The sequence below is a fragment of the Anabrus simplex genome, chromosome 12, assembly GCF_040414725.1.
Source record: "Anabrus simplex isolate iqAnaSimp1 chromosome 12, ASM4041472v1, whole genome shotgun sequence".
In the NCBI taxonomy this organism is placed as follows: domain Eukaryota; kingdom Metazoa; phylum Arthropoda; class Insecta; order Orthoptera; family Tettigoniidae; genus Anabrus; species Anabrus simplex.
The window spans coordinates 59,167,419-59,186,297 of NC_090276.1; the positions used below are offsets into that span (position 1 = coordinate 59,167,419).

Below are 18,879 nucleotides of genomic sequence, written 5' to 3' on the forward strand. Positions count from 1 at the left end.
AGACAAGGCTGTAATCTTTCACCTTTGCTGTTCGTAGTTTACATGGATCATCTGCTGAAAGGTATAAAATGGCAGGGAGGGATTCAGTTAGGTGGAAATGTAGTAAGCAGTTTGGCCTATGCTGACGACTTGGTCTTAATGGCAGACTGTGCCGAAAGCCTGCAATCTAATATCTTGGAACTTGAAAATAGGTGCAATGAGTATGGTATGAAAATTAGCCTCTCGAAGACTAAATTGATGTCAGTAGGTAAGAAATTCAATAGAATTGAATGTCAGATTGGTGATACAAAGCTAGAATAGGTCGATAATTTCAAGTATTTAGGTTGTGTGTTCTCCCAGGATGGTAATATAGTAAGTGAGATTGAATCAAGGTGTAGTAAAGCTAATGCAGTGAGCTCGCAGTTGCAATCAGCAGTATTCTGTAAGAAGGAAGTTGGCACCCAGACGAAACCATCTTTACATCGCTCTGTTTTCAGACCAACTTTGCTTTACGGGAGCGAAAGCTGGGTGGACTGAGGATATCTTATTCATAAGTTAGAAGTAACAGACATGAAAGTAGCAAGAATGATTGTTGGTACAAACAGGTGGGAACAATGCCAGGAGGGTACTCGGAATGAGGAGATAAAGGCTAATTTAGGAATGAACTCGATGGATGAAGCTGTACGCATAAACCGGCTTCGGTGGTGGGGTCATGTGAGGCGAATGGAGGAGGATAGGTTACCTAGAAGAATAATGGACTCTGTTATGGAGGGTAAGCGAAGTAGAGGGAGACCAAGACGACGATGGTTAGACTCGGTTTCTAACGATTTAAAGATAAGAGCTATAGAACTAAATGAAGCCACACCGGGCGAGTTGGCCATGCGCGTAGAGGCGCACGGCTGTGAGCTTACATCCAGGGGATAGTAGGTTCGAATCCCACTGTCGGCAGCCCTGAAGATGTTTTTCCGTGGTTTCCCATCTTCACACCAGGCAAATGCTGGGGCTGTACCTTAATTAAGGCCACGGCCGCTTCCTTCCAACTCCTAGGCCTTTCCTCTCCCATCGTCGCTATAAGACCTATCTGTGTCAGTGCGACGTAAAGCCCCTAGCAAAAAAAAATGAAGCCACAACACTAGTTGCAAATCGAGGATTGTGGCGACATTTAGTAAATTCTCAGAGGCTTGCAGACTGAACGCTGAAAGGCATAACAGTCTATAATGATAATGTATGTATATAATTAAAGTATAGTGTTCTACCATCCAGTTCCACTTTACTTCAAAAATATATTTAATGGCATGGGCTATATGGTGAATTAATGGCATACATGATGAATTACTGTGGAACAACTTATGTCTATATGCAATTCCTGATTACTTCATCAGTATTTCCATCACCTGCGTCTCAATTGGATTTGTACCTATGCTTCGATTTGAGTTGGTGCATAAAGAATAATGCTACCACCACTGCCTCTCCCCCCCTCCCCCATACATGGACATACGTCAGGCAAGGATACATTTTATAAGTATTCTTATCCTACTCGCCCGAGATTTGGCATGTGGAAAGTAATGAGTGATCACATGATGGGCGTCAAATGGGATCAGTCTTGTCTTAAGGATTTAGATTTTGCAGATGACATTGCCCTTCTAGCAGAAACAATAAACACTAGTGAATCTGCAAATTGTGAGCTGTGTTTGTTTCTGATTGATGTAGGCTGATAGGTTTTAGTCATCTATATACCAGCTTGTAAAGTGTGAGTAGGAGACTGCAATTTAATTTTAGAAATGTTAACAGGGAGATGCACACATGTTTAGGTCTTGTCAAACTAGGATAAAATTATAACTCAGATTTTATTGAACTTTCCAGCTTGGTAGACATTATAACAATCTACTTTTGTTTTCAAATTCTTTGTTTGATTACTTTCAATCCAGATTTTTTCTGACGTTCCATTAGGTGTTGCGCAGTTTACAGTACATAACATTCAACTTTGTTTCCACACGGTCTCTACAAATGGCTGCCACATCTGTTGATTGGATCCCTTGTGGACGGTAAGTTTGTGTGGTCAAATCAAGACCTCAAAATGCTACACGTGTCACTTGAGAGAACATAATACATCGCGAACTCAATGAATCTCCTTGTACACTGCATCTGGAGCTAGGAACAATCAAGAAGACAAACAGGTTAAGTAACTGAGAAAATGGCTGGAACCCAACTCTGAAGGAGTAGCTTTATCAACTTGAGTTAATAAGCTAGAACTGGCATACCAAGAACACCTACAATAAAAAGTCTCTCTCCCATAACACTAAAATGAAGCAGTACCAGTCATCTTTATATGCTTCAGAATGTCTAATATATATTCAACAGAAAGGGACTCACGGATAGGCTCAAAATCCAGCAGAGAAAAATATTGAAGATACAAGGTCCAGTCAAGAAAGGGAACGAATACAAAAGGCGACTCAACCAAGAGCTATACAAATACTGTAAAAGAATCACTCGGCGTGGCCAGGAAGAGATACCTAGCATTTTATGGACACGTCTACAGGATACATCATGCCAGGTTGACCAACCAACTTCTCGTTTACTGGCAGAAGAGAAAGACCAAGTCACAGTGGTTGATAGAACTGGGAGGAACTGGACATCTCTCAAGAGAATTCTTCAACCAATGAGGTTCTAGGACAAACCACGAAGAATGAAGACAGGTACCCTCTAGACATAGGAGAGGAAGGAACAACACAGCCAGAGGATAGACAATTATTGGGAAAACATCAAAACCTACCCCAAATGCAATAGTTGAATATCGTGATTCTTAGTCGGCCTATAAGAAAGAATTCTCCTTGTCCAGTTCATTCCAGGTAGGGGCTAACAGGGTTCCTCTCCAATTTTTCTTGGTTGTTCAACCACTCCTCATTCACTGTTGCGATTCCGTCCATGTCGAGTTTTCTAAGGTTCTTCTGTTCTTTTTCAAACTCTCTTCCCCTCCAGCCGTTGTCATCCTTTCATTGCTCATTCATTTGGTGTGTCCAAACGATTTCAACCTATACTTCTTCTTTATCCTAACATCTAACCTCTTCACTTGCACTTTCCTCAAGTCCTCATTTTTAACTCTACTCCCTTCTTGTCTTCTGAACCATGCTCCTTAGAAATTTCATTTTAAGTACCTGGATATAGTTTTCATCTCAGTCAAAGGCCAAGTTTGTATGTTGTTTTAAGGATGAAATAAGTCTGTTAATTTCTTTGTTTGTGTTGGTATATCTTTATTCCACAACAGGTTCCTTAACACTGTGGTAGAAAACATGTCCCATTTATATTCTTCTGATTTCACATCCAATCTAGTATATTTATCCTTAGTTTACTCCTAAGCACTTGAATCTACTACTTCTAGATCCTTGCTTCCAATTGTTATTCTTTCTCTTCCTTCCCTCGTTGATTTTCATTCACCGTTGTTCAATTTTTCCACTTACAATGTCCATCTGCTCCTGTACCTCATACTCCTCTTATCCCTAGATCACATTAACATCAGCAAAGAGCATACTTCTCCATAATCTTGTCAGTAACCAGTACAAATAGTAAATTCTTTTCCATATTCTGTCTCATTATAAAGATTTAATCCATTGTTGATTTTTCTGCATCTAAATCCGAATTGTTCGTGTTGAATTTGGGAATTTGTTATTTCTGTCTTTCTGTAATCCTTTTCATGATTTTGGCAACATGAGACATAATTGTGATTCCTCTGTAGTTACTGCAGAACTTTTCATCCCCTTCTTGAATATTTTCAGTGGTTCCTCATTTTCACACCTAGCAGATACTAGTACTGGACCTTAAAAGGCCAAGGTCGCGTCCTTCCCACTCCTATCCCTATCCTATCTTGTCGTTGCCGTGATCCTTCTTGGTTTTCAGTTTCTTTATTTTTATTCTTCTTTCTCTTTTTTCTTACACAATCATGCCAACTTTCAGCTTTGCTGTCATTTCTCTATGATCCCTTCCAAGGCTTTCTCAAGCAGGGCTACTACATCTACTAGACCCAGGGGTATATTTCAACATTCTGTTGCCTGGGGCAGTCATTATTTTGCCTCCTCACGTGATGAACTGTAATTCACTCATGGTTTCGAGAGGAAATAAAATGTTGCTGTTAATTGGCAAAGTATTGTACACGTCCTTCATTGAATCTCTTAGATTGAAAATATTGTTGCTCAAGTCAGAAGCAATGGACTTGGAAGTACCAGATTACTGGGACAAAGTTCTTGGCTCTGATTTCTTGAAAAAATAATTCTAGTTTTGGAATTTGGTTGATTCATTAATTTTTCTGAACAGCACTCTCTTTAGATAGGCTTTTGTACTTGGCACCATTTGATTTAACTCTATGACTACTCATTCTGCAGCATTTGCTGTCACTAGTCACTAAATCGTACGCCAACTGACCAGCTTACAATCATGCGGCAAATACAACTATGAGACTGGTAATAGCATCTTTCAGCTACTTATTATTTTTTTTTTTCCCATGCACGTTCTGCACATTTCTCCTATAATTAATTAGGATGTTTGAAGCATCCGTTGACAATATTGCTGCCATGTAAATGTACGATAGCCAAATGATACAGTCCGGTCACAGCTTTTATCTCTACACATGCACCAACATATCAACAATTCGTAGGTTTGACTTGGCTGACTGTTGGTGGCTGCAAACACAAAGTCAAGTTAAGTGTTAAATTGGTAACACTCGGTATTTTATAATAAAATAAATCACTTATTTATAGTTAGCTATGTCCCATAATATATAAGAAATAATCTACAAGTTTAAATTTTTAAAGGTATTTCTGATGTCATTTTTCCATCTTGAGAACAGCATTTGATGATAGTTTGTTGGAAGGAATTTTGTACTGGTAATACAATGTCAAGAAAGTTATGCTGAATTTTAAGATGTTTCCTCCTCTCTTATAATAAACATTTTTTTTTTGCTAGTTGTTTTACGTTGCACCGACACAGATAGGTCTTACGGCGACAATGGGACAAAAAAGGGGTAGGAGTGGGAAGGAAGCGGCCGTGGCCTTAATTAAGGTACAGTCTCAGCATTTGCCTGGTGTGAAAATGGGAAACCATGGAAAACCATTTTCAGGGCTGCCGACAGTGGGGTTCGAACCTACTATCTCTCGAATACTGGATACTGGCCGCACTTAAGCGATTGCAGCTATCGAGCTTGGTAATAAAATTTGCAGTTTCATAGGCCTTCCTGGCACTAATCCTGCCCTGGGTCAACTTCCCCAGTCTGCCCATTGGTATATGGGCCATATCAGACCTCAGATAATGTCGAAATAATAGGCATATTCTTTGTTTTCTTGGCCAAAATACCTGTACTTTAAAAAAAACAAAAGTTGGCAAAGAAAATATTCGAATTTTTACCTCTCTCCTTTGCAAAGCACCATAAGGCCCGGTTTCATCAACACGTTAGTAATTAACAAGGTGTTAAATCATTTTAACATATGATTTAAGAAAATTTGCGTTTCATCAACAACTGTTAACATTACCAATTGTTAAACTGCGTATTAAAGTTAACATCAGCCATTTCGAATGTTAAATGGCTAACATTAGCATTTAGCAACCTGTTCCAAAATGGCTGCTGTGAAACTCGCTTTCGATGCGGAATTGCTCTATTTAGATATTTTGCAAAACAATCCTGATCGAAGAAGAGTTCAGCGACGTAATGACTTTGAAAATTTGACGGATGCGGAATTTCTTCATAGATACAGGTTATCGAAAATAGTCGTTAAGGTTGTTGACGAAATTCGAGTGAGGTTGGAATATCCTACGAATATCCAATGTTGCAGGTACTGATAATGTTACGATTTTTTGCTACTGGTTCTTTTCACATAATGGTCGGAGACAATGCTGGAATTTCTAAAGCCACTGTTAGTAGAGTTGCTTGTCGAGTGTCTGCAGCAATAGCATCCATGAGGAGGAGGCATATAACATTACATTCCCTTCAGCAGAAGAGCGCCAGCAAATTATCCGCGACTTCTATTAAATAAGCCGTTTTCCTAGTGTTTGTTCTAGGTGCAATAGATTACACACATGTAAGAATCCAATCACCTGGAGGCAATTGGGTCGAAATATATCGTAATCGGAAGGGATATCTCTCTGTTAATGTTCAGGTGATTAGTGAGCCTAACCTACAAATCAGGGATATACTTGCTAGGTGGTCTGGTTCTGCACACGACAATACAGTATTTAATAACTCCCCTATCGGAGCACAGTTTGAAGTGGAACAATTAACGAAGTGATTTCGTTAGGTGACAGTGGATACCCGCTAAAAAAAAAAAAGTATCTGTTAACTCCATTGAAACCCTCGCGAACTTTCTCCCACACCTCGTCCTTTTCTTTTATCGTTAAGCCATCTGTGCGCTTGCACTCAATAACTTATATATATATTTACTAACTAATTCAATTAACAAGTCTTTTTCGAAGGAGGAAAAATTTGAACTACGATTCTGTTTCACTTCACGCGCCATATTTTACAGCTGTTCGCAGACAAAAGCGCATCGGAGCGCGCTGTAAAACAGCATGTTCGTACCAATGCCTCCTTGATTCGCACCCGTTCGCAATATTGGGAGAGTTAACAGTCGATTAGTTAACATTTCTCAAGAAAAGTTTGATGAAACGCAAGAAACCTAACAAGATGTTAAATTTTTAACTCCGTATTAACTAATTACTTGTTAGTATATATTTAACATGATGAAACCGGGCCTTGGGTTACATACCTTCTGCAACTAATACTGGAATAAGGCCGTATCGATTTGTCTATATTTTTATTGTGTCGGAATTGAAATGCGGTACATTAAAAAGAACATGTACATAAAAAATACCTTTTAAAATGAAGTAGTCAATAGATTAAACTTCTATGTATCAAAAAGCTAGCCACTTCAAGTGCTCCTTCTTGACCTGAGATGTTGGCTGGCTGGCTAACATAATTGCCTTGTTCTTCTCTTTTCTGGCAGCTATTTTGCAACAAATGTCAGGAGGTGCTCTACCAGTTTGGCACTTCGAGCTTTTCTGAAGGTGTAGGATGTAGGTAGCCAATGATAAATTCACACGTCACATTGAGTGCCATATCCACAGTTTTGGCATTGCAGGATTTATACCACACTGGACATCTATACTCTGCTGTAGAACAGTAAACCACCACAGCAGATGTCTTTACTTTATCAGGATGTGCATCCCAAATTGTCCCAGTCAGCTTCTGCTCAATGTTATTTCTAGCAGCCACTTTTTGCTCGATATTTGAGTAGTGCTTTTTGAATGTTAAAGGATGGTCGAGAGTAACTCCTAGATATTTTGGAGTATTGCAGTGTTACAGTTGAATTGCTTCCCAGCTGTGACCTTCAAAGTTTGACAAGCTTGTCTGTTCTTAAGGTGGAAACTGCAAGATTGTGTCTTAGATGCATTTGGTTTTAGCTGGTTCCTCTTATAATAGACAGCTTCTGTTCATTGAACTCAAAATTATCCCTATAGATTAACAACGGACGATTTCTTATGAAATCCAAAGTCTCTAAAATCATCTGTTGTCCAAGCAAAACTAAAAATTAAACTTTACATTGTTTACTGCATATCCCAGAGATATCTAAAAAGATACAAAGAGGGTAAACAGTTAATTTTGCGGAGAATTATACTGGCATCTCTTCTTTTGTTTTAGTTATTATTCTTAACTTTTTTCACCACCTTGAACCATTTGAGTCGTTCTGATGATCTGCCCAGTACTTTTTCGTTGTTCCAATCATAATTTTCTCAATTAGTCTGAAATTTCTATAGCCCATGTCATTTCTACTGAAAATTTGTGAGTCTTGAGAAGGGTGTTAATCTTATTTTCGTAGTGTTATGCTATTTATTTCAGGAGATTTTCTTTCTTACGGACTGCCTGCGCTAAAAGCATGCTCAGGTCACCTGGAAAGTTGTGGGTTTGATTCTCCGTCAGGAATTTAAAAAAATTAGAAACGAGATTTCAACTGCTGGAATGGTACAAGGCCCTGAGGTTCATTCAGCCCACACCAAAAATGAGTAGCAGGTTAATTCCCTGAGGGCATAGGTGGCTGGACATCCCACTTATTACCGAAGTTACTGATAGTGGAAGCCTTTACTTTCCACTTCTTCATGGCCTGTATGGTGACTTCAGATTTCCTTTCTTATTCAACCAAGCATGCAGGACAACTATATGATAGCCTTTCAACCAGCTAGCAAGCAAGGACTAATCTTAGATCCCGCAATACGCTTTGAGTCGCACGTTGGCCAGGCCGAAGAGGTGGACGCCGAAATGAAGTCAGTTTACCAGCCAACTGTAAACTACTATAAATATCACCTAGACAGTATTTCCATTCATGGACTCATGATCGGAGTTTGAGGCACAATCCCTAAATCTCTTGTACAGCTATGGGATTCTCTCGGTATCAATCGGACACAACATCGCTATCACTGCAATACAAGGTTCAGTGACCATACTCCGCAATCAGCTGTGTAACATTTCAAGAACCATACATCATGCCATATCCCAAATTCATTGCAAATTTATTCCTGAGCCTTGTGGTGGTTATTTTCTATCTGGCACACTAGCAAACTCAACAGTAACTTAGAAGACAAAATACTGTGTAGTCGAAATACTTTGTCCTTGTGGCAGCCTCCGCATGGGGGAAGTTGTATTAATAAATAAAAAATCTTCTTAGCTAAACAAAACTTTTCAATGCTTAGTTTTCATATTTCATGCAAATTGACAAAGAATTTAAAATGAGCTTGAATGTGATATAAGTTTGAGAGCTCTTGGTTAATCTGTCTGTGGATGATCCAGTCAACTTCATATCAAAATCGCTTTATATTTGCAAATGAGGTGTCTACCTCGGTGGCAAATGATACACAAAAATATGTTATCAAACACTAAATATTAAATTAAAAAGAAAATAAGACATAAAATACAGTATTATGCAGTTTACACTAACAATTTTTCTATCAAACACACAGTTCTTCCTTCATAAATTTGTATGGTGCCAGAATCATACACGCATTATCAAAGCAGCATGCTATAAATAAGAAACCTCATTAGCATTGTAGGAGGGTTTGAATCAGTACCATTGTTTTTCGAAGATGGTTTATAATGTTCAGTTAAAGAGTCTGGATAAACTGTTAAACTAAATTCTTTAGCAAGTTTAATATTCTTGCAAGCACTTCTCACATTTTAAAATATAAATTTTGGTGTCGTTTTATTTTCATAGTTTGTATTTATTGTTTTAGAGTGACCAGGATGGGCAAGATATGCGAAGCAAGATTATGGAAGAAAATTTGGTCTCAGGTGGGTTTCCAACGTGGTCGCTCAATGGGAGTCTCTCTGATTTTGCTCAGGTAAGTTAAACTTACGAGATCACATATTTTATTATTGTTGTGCCTGTTCCAATTCTAGAGTAGAAATTCATGGAATGGTATTCTCTAATCTTTTGAGCAGTACAGACAATGCGTCTTCAATGTTTTTGAGTATGCTGAACACTAATTAGATTAGTTACAACACTGTAATATACATGAACACTTGTATGTCAGCTTATGACCTGGCCCGCTGTAGTACTGACGTACGTGTGTATTTTGAACTTTGCTCCAAAGCATTACTAGTGTAAATTGATGTCCGATGTAGAGGTTACTTCAAAGTACACTGACACCTCGTGGCTACATGTTGGAATTTGGTTCAAACTTGTTCTGACATTGTCGGAAGTTCACTTGACTGCGCTCTGAATCCGATGTGTGCCTACACCATCTCATAGGGCACTCAACACACAAGACTGGAGAGAGATATACAGTGTTTGTTGTTATCTTGACTGGTTTCCTGCACATAATAGCTAGTCGTGATACAAAAGATGGTTCATTCATTCATTTGTTTAGCTTCCATAGACTGTACAATTACATATTTTGAAATATGCCAACAGTATAGGAGTTGTCAAGTGATTTCCTAATACTAACAATAATATATGCACAATAATTGAACATTTTGAAAAAGAAGAAAAACAGAAACACCAAATATCTCAATGTTAGGACAGCACATCTTAATTTTTAAAAATAATAAATAATACCAATAACCAATATTTACAAGACAAAATAAAAATAAAAGTCTATTGGTGTGGCGTTAATAATATGTAGATAATCAATGTGACATTAACATATTTTTAAGGCTATATACTAGATATTAAGAAAGTTTACAAGTTAATAAGAAATAGCATCATTACCGGTACTTCATCATGTATTCTTCTGTACTATAAAAGCAGCTACTCAGCAGGAGATTTTTTAAAGCTGTGGTAAATGAACTGACGGGACTAATATCTTATTTGGAAGCTTATACAATCTGATTCCAGCAGTCTACATGTCTCAAGGCAATGGTTTTACTCTTGTGCTCTATAAAAATATTATTTCTTGTTCGCATCTGATAATTGTGATTGTCAAAATTCTTTCTGAAGTGATCAATAGTTTTTTTTTTTTTTTTTTTTTTTCACGTGTAGATGCATTGCATGATGTATATGCTTGGTACTGGGAGTATCCTTAGTCTCTTAAATAATGGTCTGCAATGATCTAACATGTTACGTCTTGATATAATTCTGATAGCTCGTTTCTGTATTCGAAAAATAACATCAAGATTTGATTTGTAGCAGCACCGGAGACCAATAGCATACGTGATGACTGAATGGAAATATCCAAAATATGCTATTCTAACATATTCTTCACAACAACTATCAGACAAAATCCTTAGGGCAAAACAAACAGAACTCAGAGACTTCCCTATTTTTTTTAAATATGACAGTCCCATCTTAAGTTTTCATCTATATGAACACCTAAAAATTTTGTGGTCACTGTATTTTCAATTGCATTTGCATTTAATATAAGGTTGTGTTTTTTTGCAGTTTTGTCATGGTAGTTAGATGCCTTGAATTCCATGTATTGGGTCTTTTTTAAGTTCACTGTTAATTTGTTTTTCCTGAACCATGATTCTAACCTAAAAGGCTACTGTAGTATGTTATTGTTTGTATGTATGTATTATCCTAGCTTACTTCAGTGTTTAGTTTCTCTTCGTGTGCTTCGTCATAAATTTAATAACGGGTTCATTTGAGTGCATGCCTAAGCTTCTCTTTTCCCACTCATTTTTGTGTGTGTGTGTTTTTTTTTCACTCAGTCTGCACCAGAAATGAATGAGCTTAATTCCTGAGGCTGTTGAGGCATATAGCTAACTTCTATATCCTGCTTATTAATGAGGTTATGGATTATGGAAGCTTTTATCTTCCACTTCTCCTGAGACCTTTGTAGCCTCTTTGAATATTTCATTCATGTTTTGGTTTTCTGTAAGTTTCCTGGTAAATACACTCAAATTTGATCTCAAATTTTCTTCCTGATCAGTGGATACTTGTATGGTGCTATAGTTTTACTTATTACAGGTTCTTTTCTTTCATTCATTGAAGTGTAAATTTAAGAGGTAGATTAGGTGCAAGTCTGGTGGCGTTTAGATATTGCAGTATTAGTTTAAAGGAGGGGATTGCTATGGTAGATGACCCTGAAAGACATCTTGTTAAGATTGTATTTCAATTATTTGTTCACTAAGTGAAGTTGGCTGGGGCTTGACCAGAGAGTTCTTGTTTTGTTTTTACCTTCATCTTTCCTCTACTGATCCATCAGTAGATTTATGGCATGTTGAAAGACCCCTTTTCTGGATAAATTGTCACTGTGTGAGCATCTGAAAAGAAAAAAATTATCCTAGTTAAAGGAACTGGATTTGATTCCCAGCCAGGTCAGGGATTTCAAGCTTAATTAATTACTCTAGCTTGGAGGCTAGGTATTTGTGCCATATTCAACATTAGAATTCATCTTGGGTAGGGCCTCGTCCTCACAGATGCACAAGCTGCCTGAAGGGCATCAACTCCAAAGACTTGCACCAGGCCTCTCTGGAGGCCTTGTACCACTATTATTATTATTATTATTATTCTGCGCGAATGGGTCACTTAGGACCATGAGGAATCAACATTTGTTGAGCTTTCCTCCTTGCTCAATAGTTTTTAATTTTCATCGATTGTTGTAATTTCTGTTCTCCCGAACAAGTATATTGTGTTGGTTTCTTCTCATCTTCCTCCTCAAATCCCGTGTGTGAACAGTTTTCCTGATTACATTATTATTATCGTCATCATCATCATTCACTTACTCTCATTCTTTGAGGAGAGCAATTACTTTTTTTTTTTTTGGGATGGTTGACCTTGTTATAAAGTATGATGTTAAGCCCACACATTTTGCTTTTAAAGGGTTTTCTTCTGCTAAGTCTTGGACTCTTGTTCATATTTTTTGTAGTTAATTTGTTCTTAATTATCAGTATTATGAAATGCTTCCATCAAAATTAAGGAGTCGTTTTGATATTAGTATTGTTTGTCTTTAGAATGGACAGGATAGGGATATGCCAAACCAAGATGCAGCATTATCGGCCAACAATTCCATGGTGGACGACTTGGTGGCCAAAATCCTGGACGACGAGTCTTTCGTTATTACGAATGGGGTGAAGGAGAATATACCAGGGTAAGTTGATCCTAGGTTTGCCAGGCTTTAAAATTTTTTTAAAAAATTAAGTTTTCAAAAATCACTTTAAACAGAAAATAATCAATATTTTCTAGTATTCTAGCTGTTTTTTATTCTTAAATATACTGCTAATTTCTGTAACTACCGTGTTTACTTGTGTATTACACCACCCCTTCGCTTTTTGAGACAAAGAAAATGAAAAAAATAAATCTTGCATACAAGACCCTCCCCACCGTAATTCGTCTGAGAACGATTCCGCTTCGATGAGGCTACAAGCCTGATGCAGCTCTGATAACATCGCACAAATTTGCGAATAGTTTCGTCCGTACAACCCAAGCAGCTCTGATGTCCCACAGATAGGTGAATAGTTTTGTGTCCAACCCGCACATTGCAAGCACACATCAGTCTTGCAAATATGTCTGTATTTTGTAGTTAAGAATGTTCGCCAGCATAATTATTAGTACAATTAGCTGCCGTTCTCGGGAGCCTGAGCTTGATTCCCGGTACCGTTATGCCATAGATTTACGAATAGCAGGAAGGCTGATTTTCTGTAAGAATGGTACATGCAACTCGCTTCCCCTAGGGGCCTGTCTAAAAAAGAGCTGCACCACCTCAGGATGAGGAAACAAGTTTACTTTAGTTAAGAGATATTCACAGTTGTTGCTAGGCCTGTTAATATAGGCAGGAGAGATCAGTAACAAAGTGATCGTTTAATATGTCGTAATTCAGGCCAATATAGGGATTTTTGGGAGAGACGGAATGGATGAAAGCAGACTGACCAAAAAGATCTTTAAGTACATTGTAGGATTGAAGGCCACCACTAAGTGGGTAGAAGAGGTCAAAAGAGATGCAGAAGAAGTTGGAATTACACTAGAGGTGATCAATAAAAGGAAAGAGTTTAGAAACATAATCAACAAAATGAATTTTTTTGAGGACAAACCACCTAAAAAGAAGCCCAACCGGATAATCTCTGAGGAGGAGAGAAAAATACGAAGCGAGAGAATGAAAAGGTTCTGGGAAGAGAAGAGAAGAAAGGCCAACAAGCCTTAAGTTCTATGCGGTCCACAGTTGGCCAAATTCGGAAGTAGAAGAAGAAGAAGAAAATAAATTCTTCCCGTCTACCTCCCACTATGCTAATAAACGGAACTGAAATCCACGAAAAAGAGAAAATTCTAAACACATTCGCACGAACTTTTGCGAAGTACCATTCTCCTTCCGAGCCCTGCAATGCAACTTTTTCTCCCCCATTTTCAATAGATCCAGTGTCTATTCAAACTTCTGTGGTAGAAGTGAGACGGATCCTGTCATCGGTGGATATCAACAAATCATGTGGGCCTGACGAGATACCTGGCATTGTCCTCCGTGAATGTGCTTCCCAACTGGCAATTCCACTCTGTGAAATTATAAATAAATCATTTAAGTGCGGGTGTTTTCCAGCTGAGTGGAAAAAGTGTTAAGTAATCCCTATCTTTAAGAAAGGTGATAAGGTGTAGTTCGATAATTATAGACCAGTAGTGCTGTTCTCATTCTATCAAAGGTGGCGGAGAAAGTCGTATATAATCGCCTGTATGACTTTTAGTCAGTACAGAGACCCATCACAACATGGATTTGTTAAAGGCAGTTCAACTGTTACCAGTCTTGCAGTTTATTTATCTTCAGTTTCCGACAAAGGTAAACAGTTTGTCCATTTCATGACCGTATCGATGTTTAATCAAGAAGTAAGTATAAATAACCACCTAATCGATACTTTATTAATGCCTCAGGCAAAATTGAATAAAATTAAAACTTACAGGACATGTTTCGACCACTTAGTGGTCCTCTTTCAGCTGTATAAATAAAAAACTGAAAAGAAAAACATTATGACAATAAGCACAAATAAAAGTTCTTTGGAGACTCCTTTGATAAAAATGGAGGTCATCAGAATAGGTCATCTTGCCTCGCGTTCTTGTTTGGAAAAGATGTTTATTCTGCGCTGTCTAGAGGGTCTGTCTTTGAGCGCGACCTGGTGAAGTAACGATGTGATACAGTTTGACAGTTCATGGAAAGCTCTGGAGAGAAGGGAAGTAGAGTTTTATCGTCATCTAAAATAACATTTGAGGGAGGAGGGAGATTGGGCTGTGCTTCTGCGATGTCGTGTTTGATTATATCTCTTGTTCGTCTAGTCTGTTTCATGTCTACCCATTCTAAGTATTTGCTAATATTCTCATATAAGATGTTTTTATGCTCGTTGTTTTCGTTGAGATTCTCTTCACCGTTTTCCAATTTATCAAGAACAATGTGGATGTTTTCCAGGTTGTTCATAAGATTACCTTTATTAATCATACAGATAATTTGAAGGTCCTGTTTTATATTGGTGAATTTGTGGTTGGACTCTTTCATATGGGATCGACTTTTTGGAACACTCAGATAGTAGGTCACATTAAAGGACTCGATCTCTGGCTTCGATATGTTGATGATACCTATGCCATAATTAACAAGGAAATAAATGTTAGTCACAGTATCCTTAATGCTTTGAATAATTTAGACCCAAACATAAAATTTACAGCTGAAGAAGAGAAAGGCATACTCAATTTTCTGGATATCCAAATAATTCGTAAAGACAACCATTACCAATTTAAAATATACAGGAAACCCACTTTTACCCCAACTACAATTAAAAGTGATTCTTTACATCCCATCTCGCAAAAGAAATCAGCTTATTATAGTCTCGTCAACAGAGCCTTTGAAATTCCGCTAACAGAAACAGACAGAAAAAAGGAACTTTTTCATTCGTCAACAGGCTCTACATAATGGTTTCAGTTTGAAATTCATCAAGAAAATCATCACTAAATGCAAATACCAACAACAAATTAAACTTAAACAGCATTCAGAAAAAGGATATGTAAAATTCACCTTTAATAACCCGAAGATTTACGAAATCACCAACTTATTCAAGAAACACAATACCAAGGTAGCCTTCTCTACAAACAACAACACGAAACATAGATTCTTTAGTCATAATAAAGCTGTGTGTATGTTTAGTCCTCAGCCCGAAGGCTGGTTGGATCCTCAACAGCTCAACCATCAGCTGTCATAAATGGCCTAGGCATCACTGAAGAGGCGTACTAGGGAAATTAGGAGTGAAGTCGTTTCCCGTTGCTTTCCTCACCGAGCCAGAAGTTGCTATTACATATCAGTCTGCCAAGCCCACTGAAATGCATGCACCAACTGACCCTATGAGCAACATTTTCACACCATTCATAGCAGGGACTGGCTGCAGAAGGAATGGCATTACTAGGATCACTCATACCTCAGTCACTTTCATCTTGTCAAAGCCAAGGATAAAGCGGTGACAGATCAATGAAAGTAACAATATTGCTCTAGCCCATACCAGAAGACATAGTGCACTGTAAACACTACGTCCTGCCAGCAAAGGCATATAATAAAGCTAATAAACTTAAAGATGACGAATTCCAGGAATTGGGTATTTACAAGCTGACTTGTGCTCAATGTAAAAAAACTTCCGTGGGACAATCTGGAAGGAACTTCTCAATTAGATATCAAGAACACGTCAATGCTGAAAGATACAAAAGATTCTCTGCCATGGGATCCCATATGAAAGAGTCCAACCACAAATTCACCAATATAAAACAGGACCTTCAAATTATCTCAATGATTAATAAAGGTAATCTTATGAACAACCTGGAAAACATCCACATCGTTCTTGATAAATTGGAAAACGGTGAAGAGAATCTCAACGAAAACAACGAGCATAAAAACATCTTATATGAGAATATTAGCAAATACTTAGAATGGGCAGACATGAAACAGACTAGACGAACAAGAGATATAATCAAACACGACATCGCAGAAGCACAGCCCAATCTCCCTCCTCCCTCACATGTTATTTTAGATGACGATAAAACTCTACTTCCCTTCTCTCCAGAGCTTTCCATGAACTGTCAAACTGTATCACATCGTTACTTCACCAGGTCGCGCTCAAAGACAGACCCTCTAGACAGCGCAGGATAAACATCTTTTCCAAACAAGAACGAGAGGCAAGATGACCTATTCTGATGACCTCCATTTTTATCAAAGGAGTCTCCAAAGAACTTTTATTTGTGCTTATTGTCATAATGTTTTTCTTTTCAGTTCTTTATTTATACAGCTGAAGAGGACCACTAAGTGGTCGAAACATGTCCTGTAAGTTATAATTTTATTCAGTTTTGCCTGAGGCATTAATGAAGTATCGATTAGGTGGTTATTTATACTTACTTCTTGAAAGGTAAACAGGTCGATGTGATACATACTGATTTCCCCCTAGCCTTTGACTCTTTACAACACGAAGCCTTGTTGAGAAAGTTGTCAGCGTATGGAGTGTCTGGGAGTATTTTCAAGTGGCTAAAAAGCTACTTGACAAAACGAATATCTTTTGTCAAGTCCGAGAGTTTGATCTCTAACCCCTATGAACCTTCATCTGGCATCCCACAGGGATCACTGTTAGGGCTTCTTCTATTTTTGTTCCTATATGGTATTACTACAGTTCTTCAGAGCAGTGAATGTCTCTTGTATGCCGATGACTTGAAACTATACAAAGTCATAGAAGAAGACAGTGATGACGATTATCTACAAGAGGATCTGAAACAAATATGCGAATGGTGTGATAAGTGGTCCCTTAAAGTGAATAAATTCAAGTGTGGTATCGTCATTTACTCGGAAATTAACAACTGTATTTTACAGGTATAAAATCAGTGGAGAAAGTTTAAATCGTGTGGAGGTGTTTAATGGATCTAGGTGGAATTCTTAGTAACAGGAATGGCTTATCCTTTGGGAAACACATCGATGGTATTATAAAGAATTCTTCCACACTCCTGAGGTTTGTCAAAAGGAATTGTAAAGATTTCAGTAACATTGCATGTGTCAAAACTCTGTTTTGTTCCCTGGTGAGACCCTGTCTTGTATGGTTGTGAGGTGTGGCTCCCATATCAGAAAGGCCACATACACTATCTTGAGAGAGTACAGATAAGGTTCATGAAGTGGATTAGTTTTGGATTCCTGGGCATGCCACTCCCTTCAAGCAGGTTTTATAAGAATTTGTATACATTCTTGGAATGAATATGCTGGCAACGCGCCGAAAATGTGCGAACGCAACGTTAGCAGATAAATGCTTGAAGAGTGAAGTGGACTGTCCGGCTATACGGGGGTTGATCCCACTTGTTCCAAGCAGACGAACAAGGCAGAAATGTACATTCCACCTGCCCAAATGTGGGACGGTTGCACATAAAAATCCTTCCTCATGCAAGCCCTTAGGACCATAAATCAGCTGGAAGGGTCACTCGACATTTTTCACCGCCATTCCACTGCAATTCGGGAAGTTCTTCTCAAGGATAGAACGTGATAATTTTGTAAGTTATGTAAATAATCTGTAGAAAACATATGAAGATTTATGTCTGTGTATATATGTATAAAATAAAAAAATAAATGAAAATATACATACATATTATATACATACATATTTGTATGTATATTATTTATTTTTTATTTAATTTGATTTTTATTTTTTTTAATTTTTAAATCATCTGTAATTAGGACATCCTGTAGGTGATAGATATGTTCTGTTCTATTCTATTCTATTCTATTCTGTCTAATGCCTACACATATGAAACACTTTAATATCTTCAAAAGTACTCGTCAGATTTTCACAATAAGCACATCACTGACTGAACTTGTCGCATGATTCTTAGTTGTTATATTGGGTAAATTTAGTATAGTCCCATTTAAAAAAATCAAACTCGCTACCAGTTTCTCAGTAATTATGTATGTGATGGACATGAATTAGTGTGTTTTGAGTCCCTTAATACCATTAAAGAATTATAAAACATAATATCTACTTTTTAATGGAACAGAAGATATTTGAGGTGAACGACTTAGCTGAATAACCCTGTATATTACTATTTGATATGCACTTATTCAGAAATTTTGTATCAATAGGTGAAAATTTGAAGAATTCTTTACTCGTCATGTTGAAATTTGTAACAGTTTCTATTTCAGCTTTAATTAGTTCAGTAGCACTTCTACTTTTTTAACATCGTTGCAGTTATTGTTTGAGGATGGTGGCCAGTTGTACATCGTCGTAAAACAATAATCACCACCACCACTTACTATTCCCCTTTTTCTTTGGTGTCTTGTTCATTAGTGCTTTCACCACCATTATGCAATAAAGAGTTTGTGTGTTCACTAAATCAGATAAAGGAGCGGGCTTGTGACAGATTTCAAAATACAGTGAAACCTCGATTATCCGTTCCCCGAAACTACGTTTTCCCGTAATATTCGTTCAAATTACGTGGTCCCGCGAGCATC

The 18,879-nt window shown here is 37.7% G+C and overlaps 2 protein-coding genes across 3 annotated transcripts in view; one reads left to right on the forward strand and one right to left on the reverse strand.

The window, feature by feature from the left end:
* Window positions 1-18,879, reverse strand: part of Rheb (Ras homolog enriched in brain) — a 328,978-nt gene that overhangs the window by 123,897 nt on the left and 186,202 nt on the right. The gene's annotated exons all lie outside the window — the stretch shown is intronic.
* Window positions 1-18,879, forward strand: part of LOC136884481 (uncharacterized) — a 116,781-nt gene that overhangs the window by 18,017 nt on the left and 79,885 nt on the right. For both annotated transcript variants that reach the window (XM_067156680.2, XM_067156679.2), the window contains exons 2-3: window positions 9,244-9,351; window positions 12,404-12,540. In XM_067156680.2, the coding sequence (XP_067012781.2) occupies window positions 9,265-9,351; window positions 12,404-12,540 (224 nt within the window). In that variant the 5' untranslated portion in view covers window positions 9,244-9,264. The remainder of the gene's footprint in view (window positions 1-9,243; window positions 9,352-12,403; window positions 12,541-18,879) is intronic.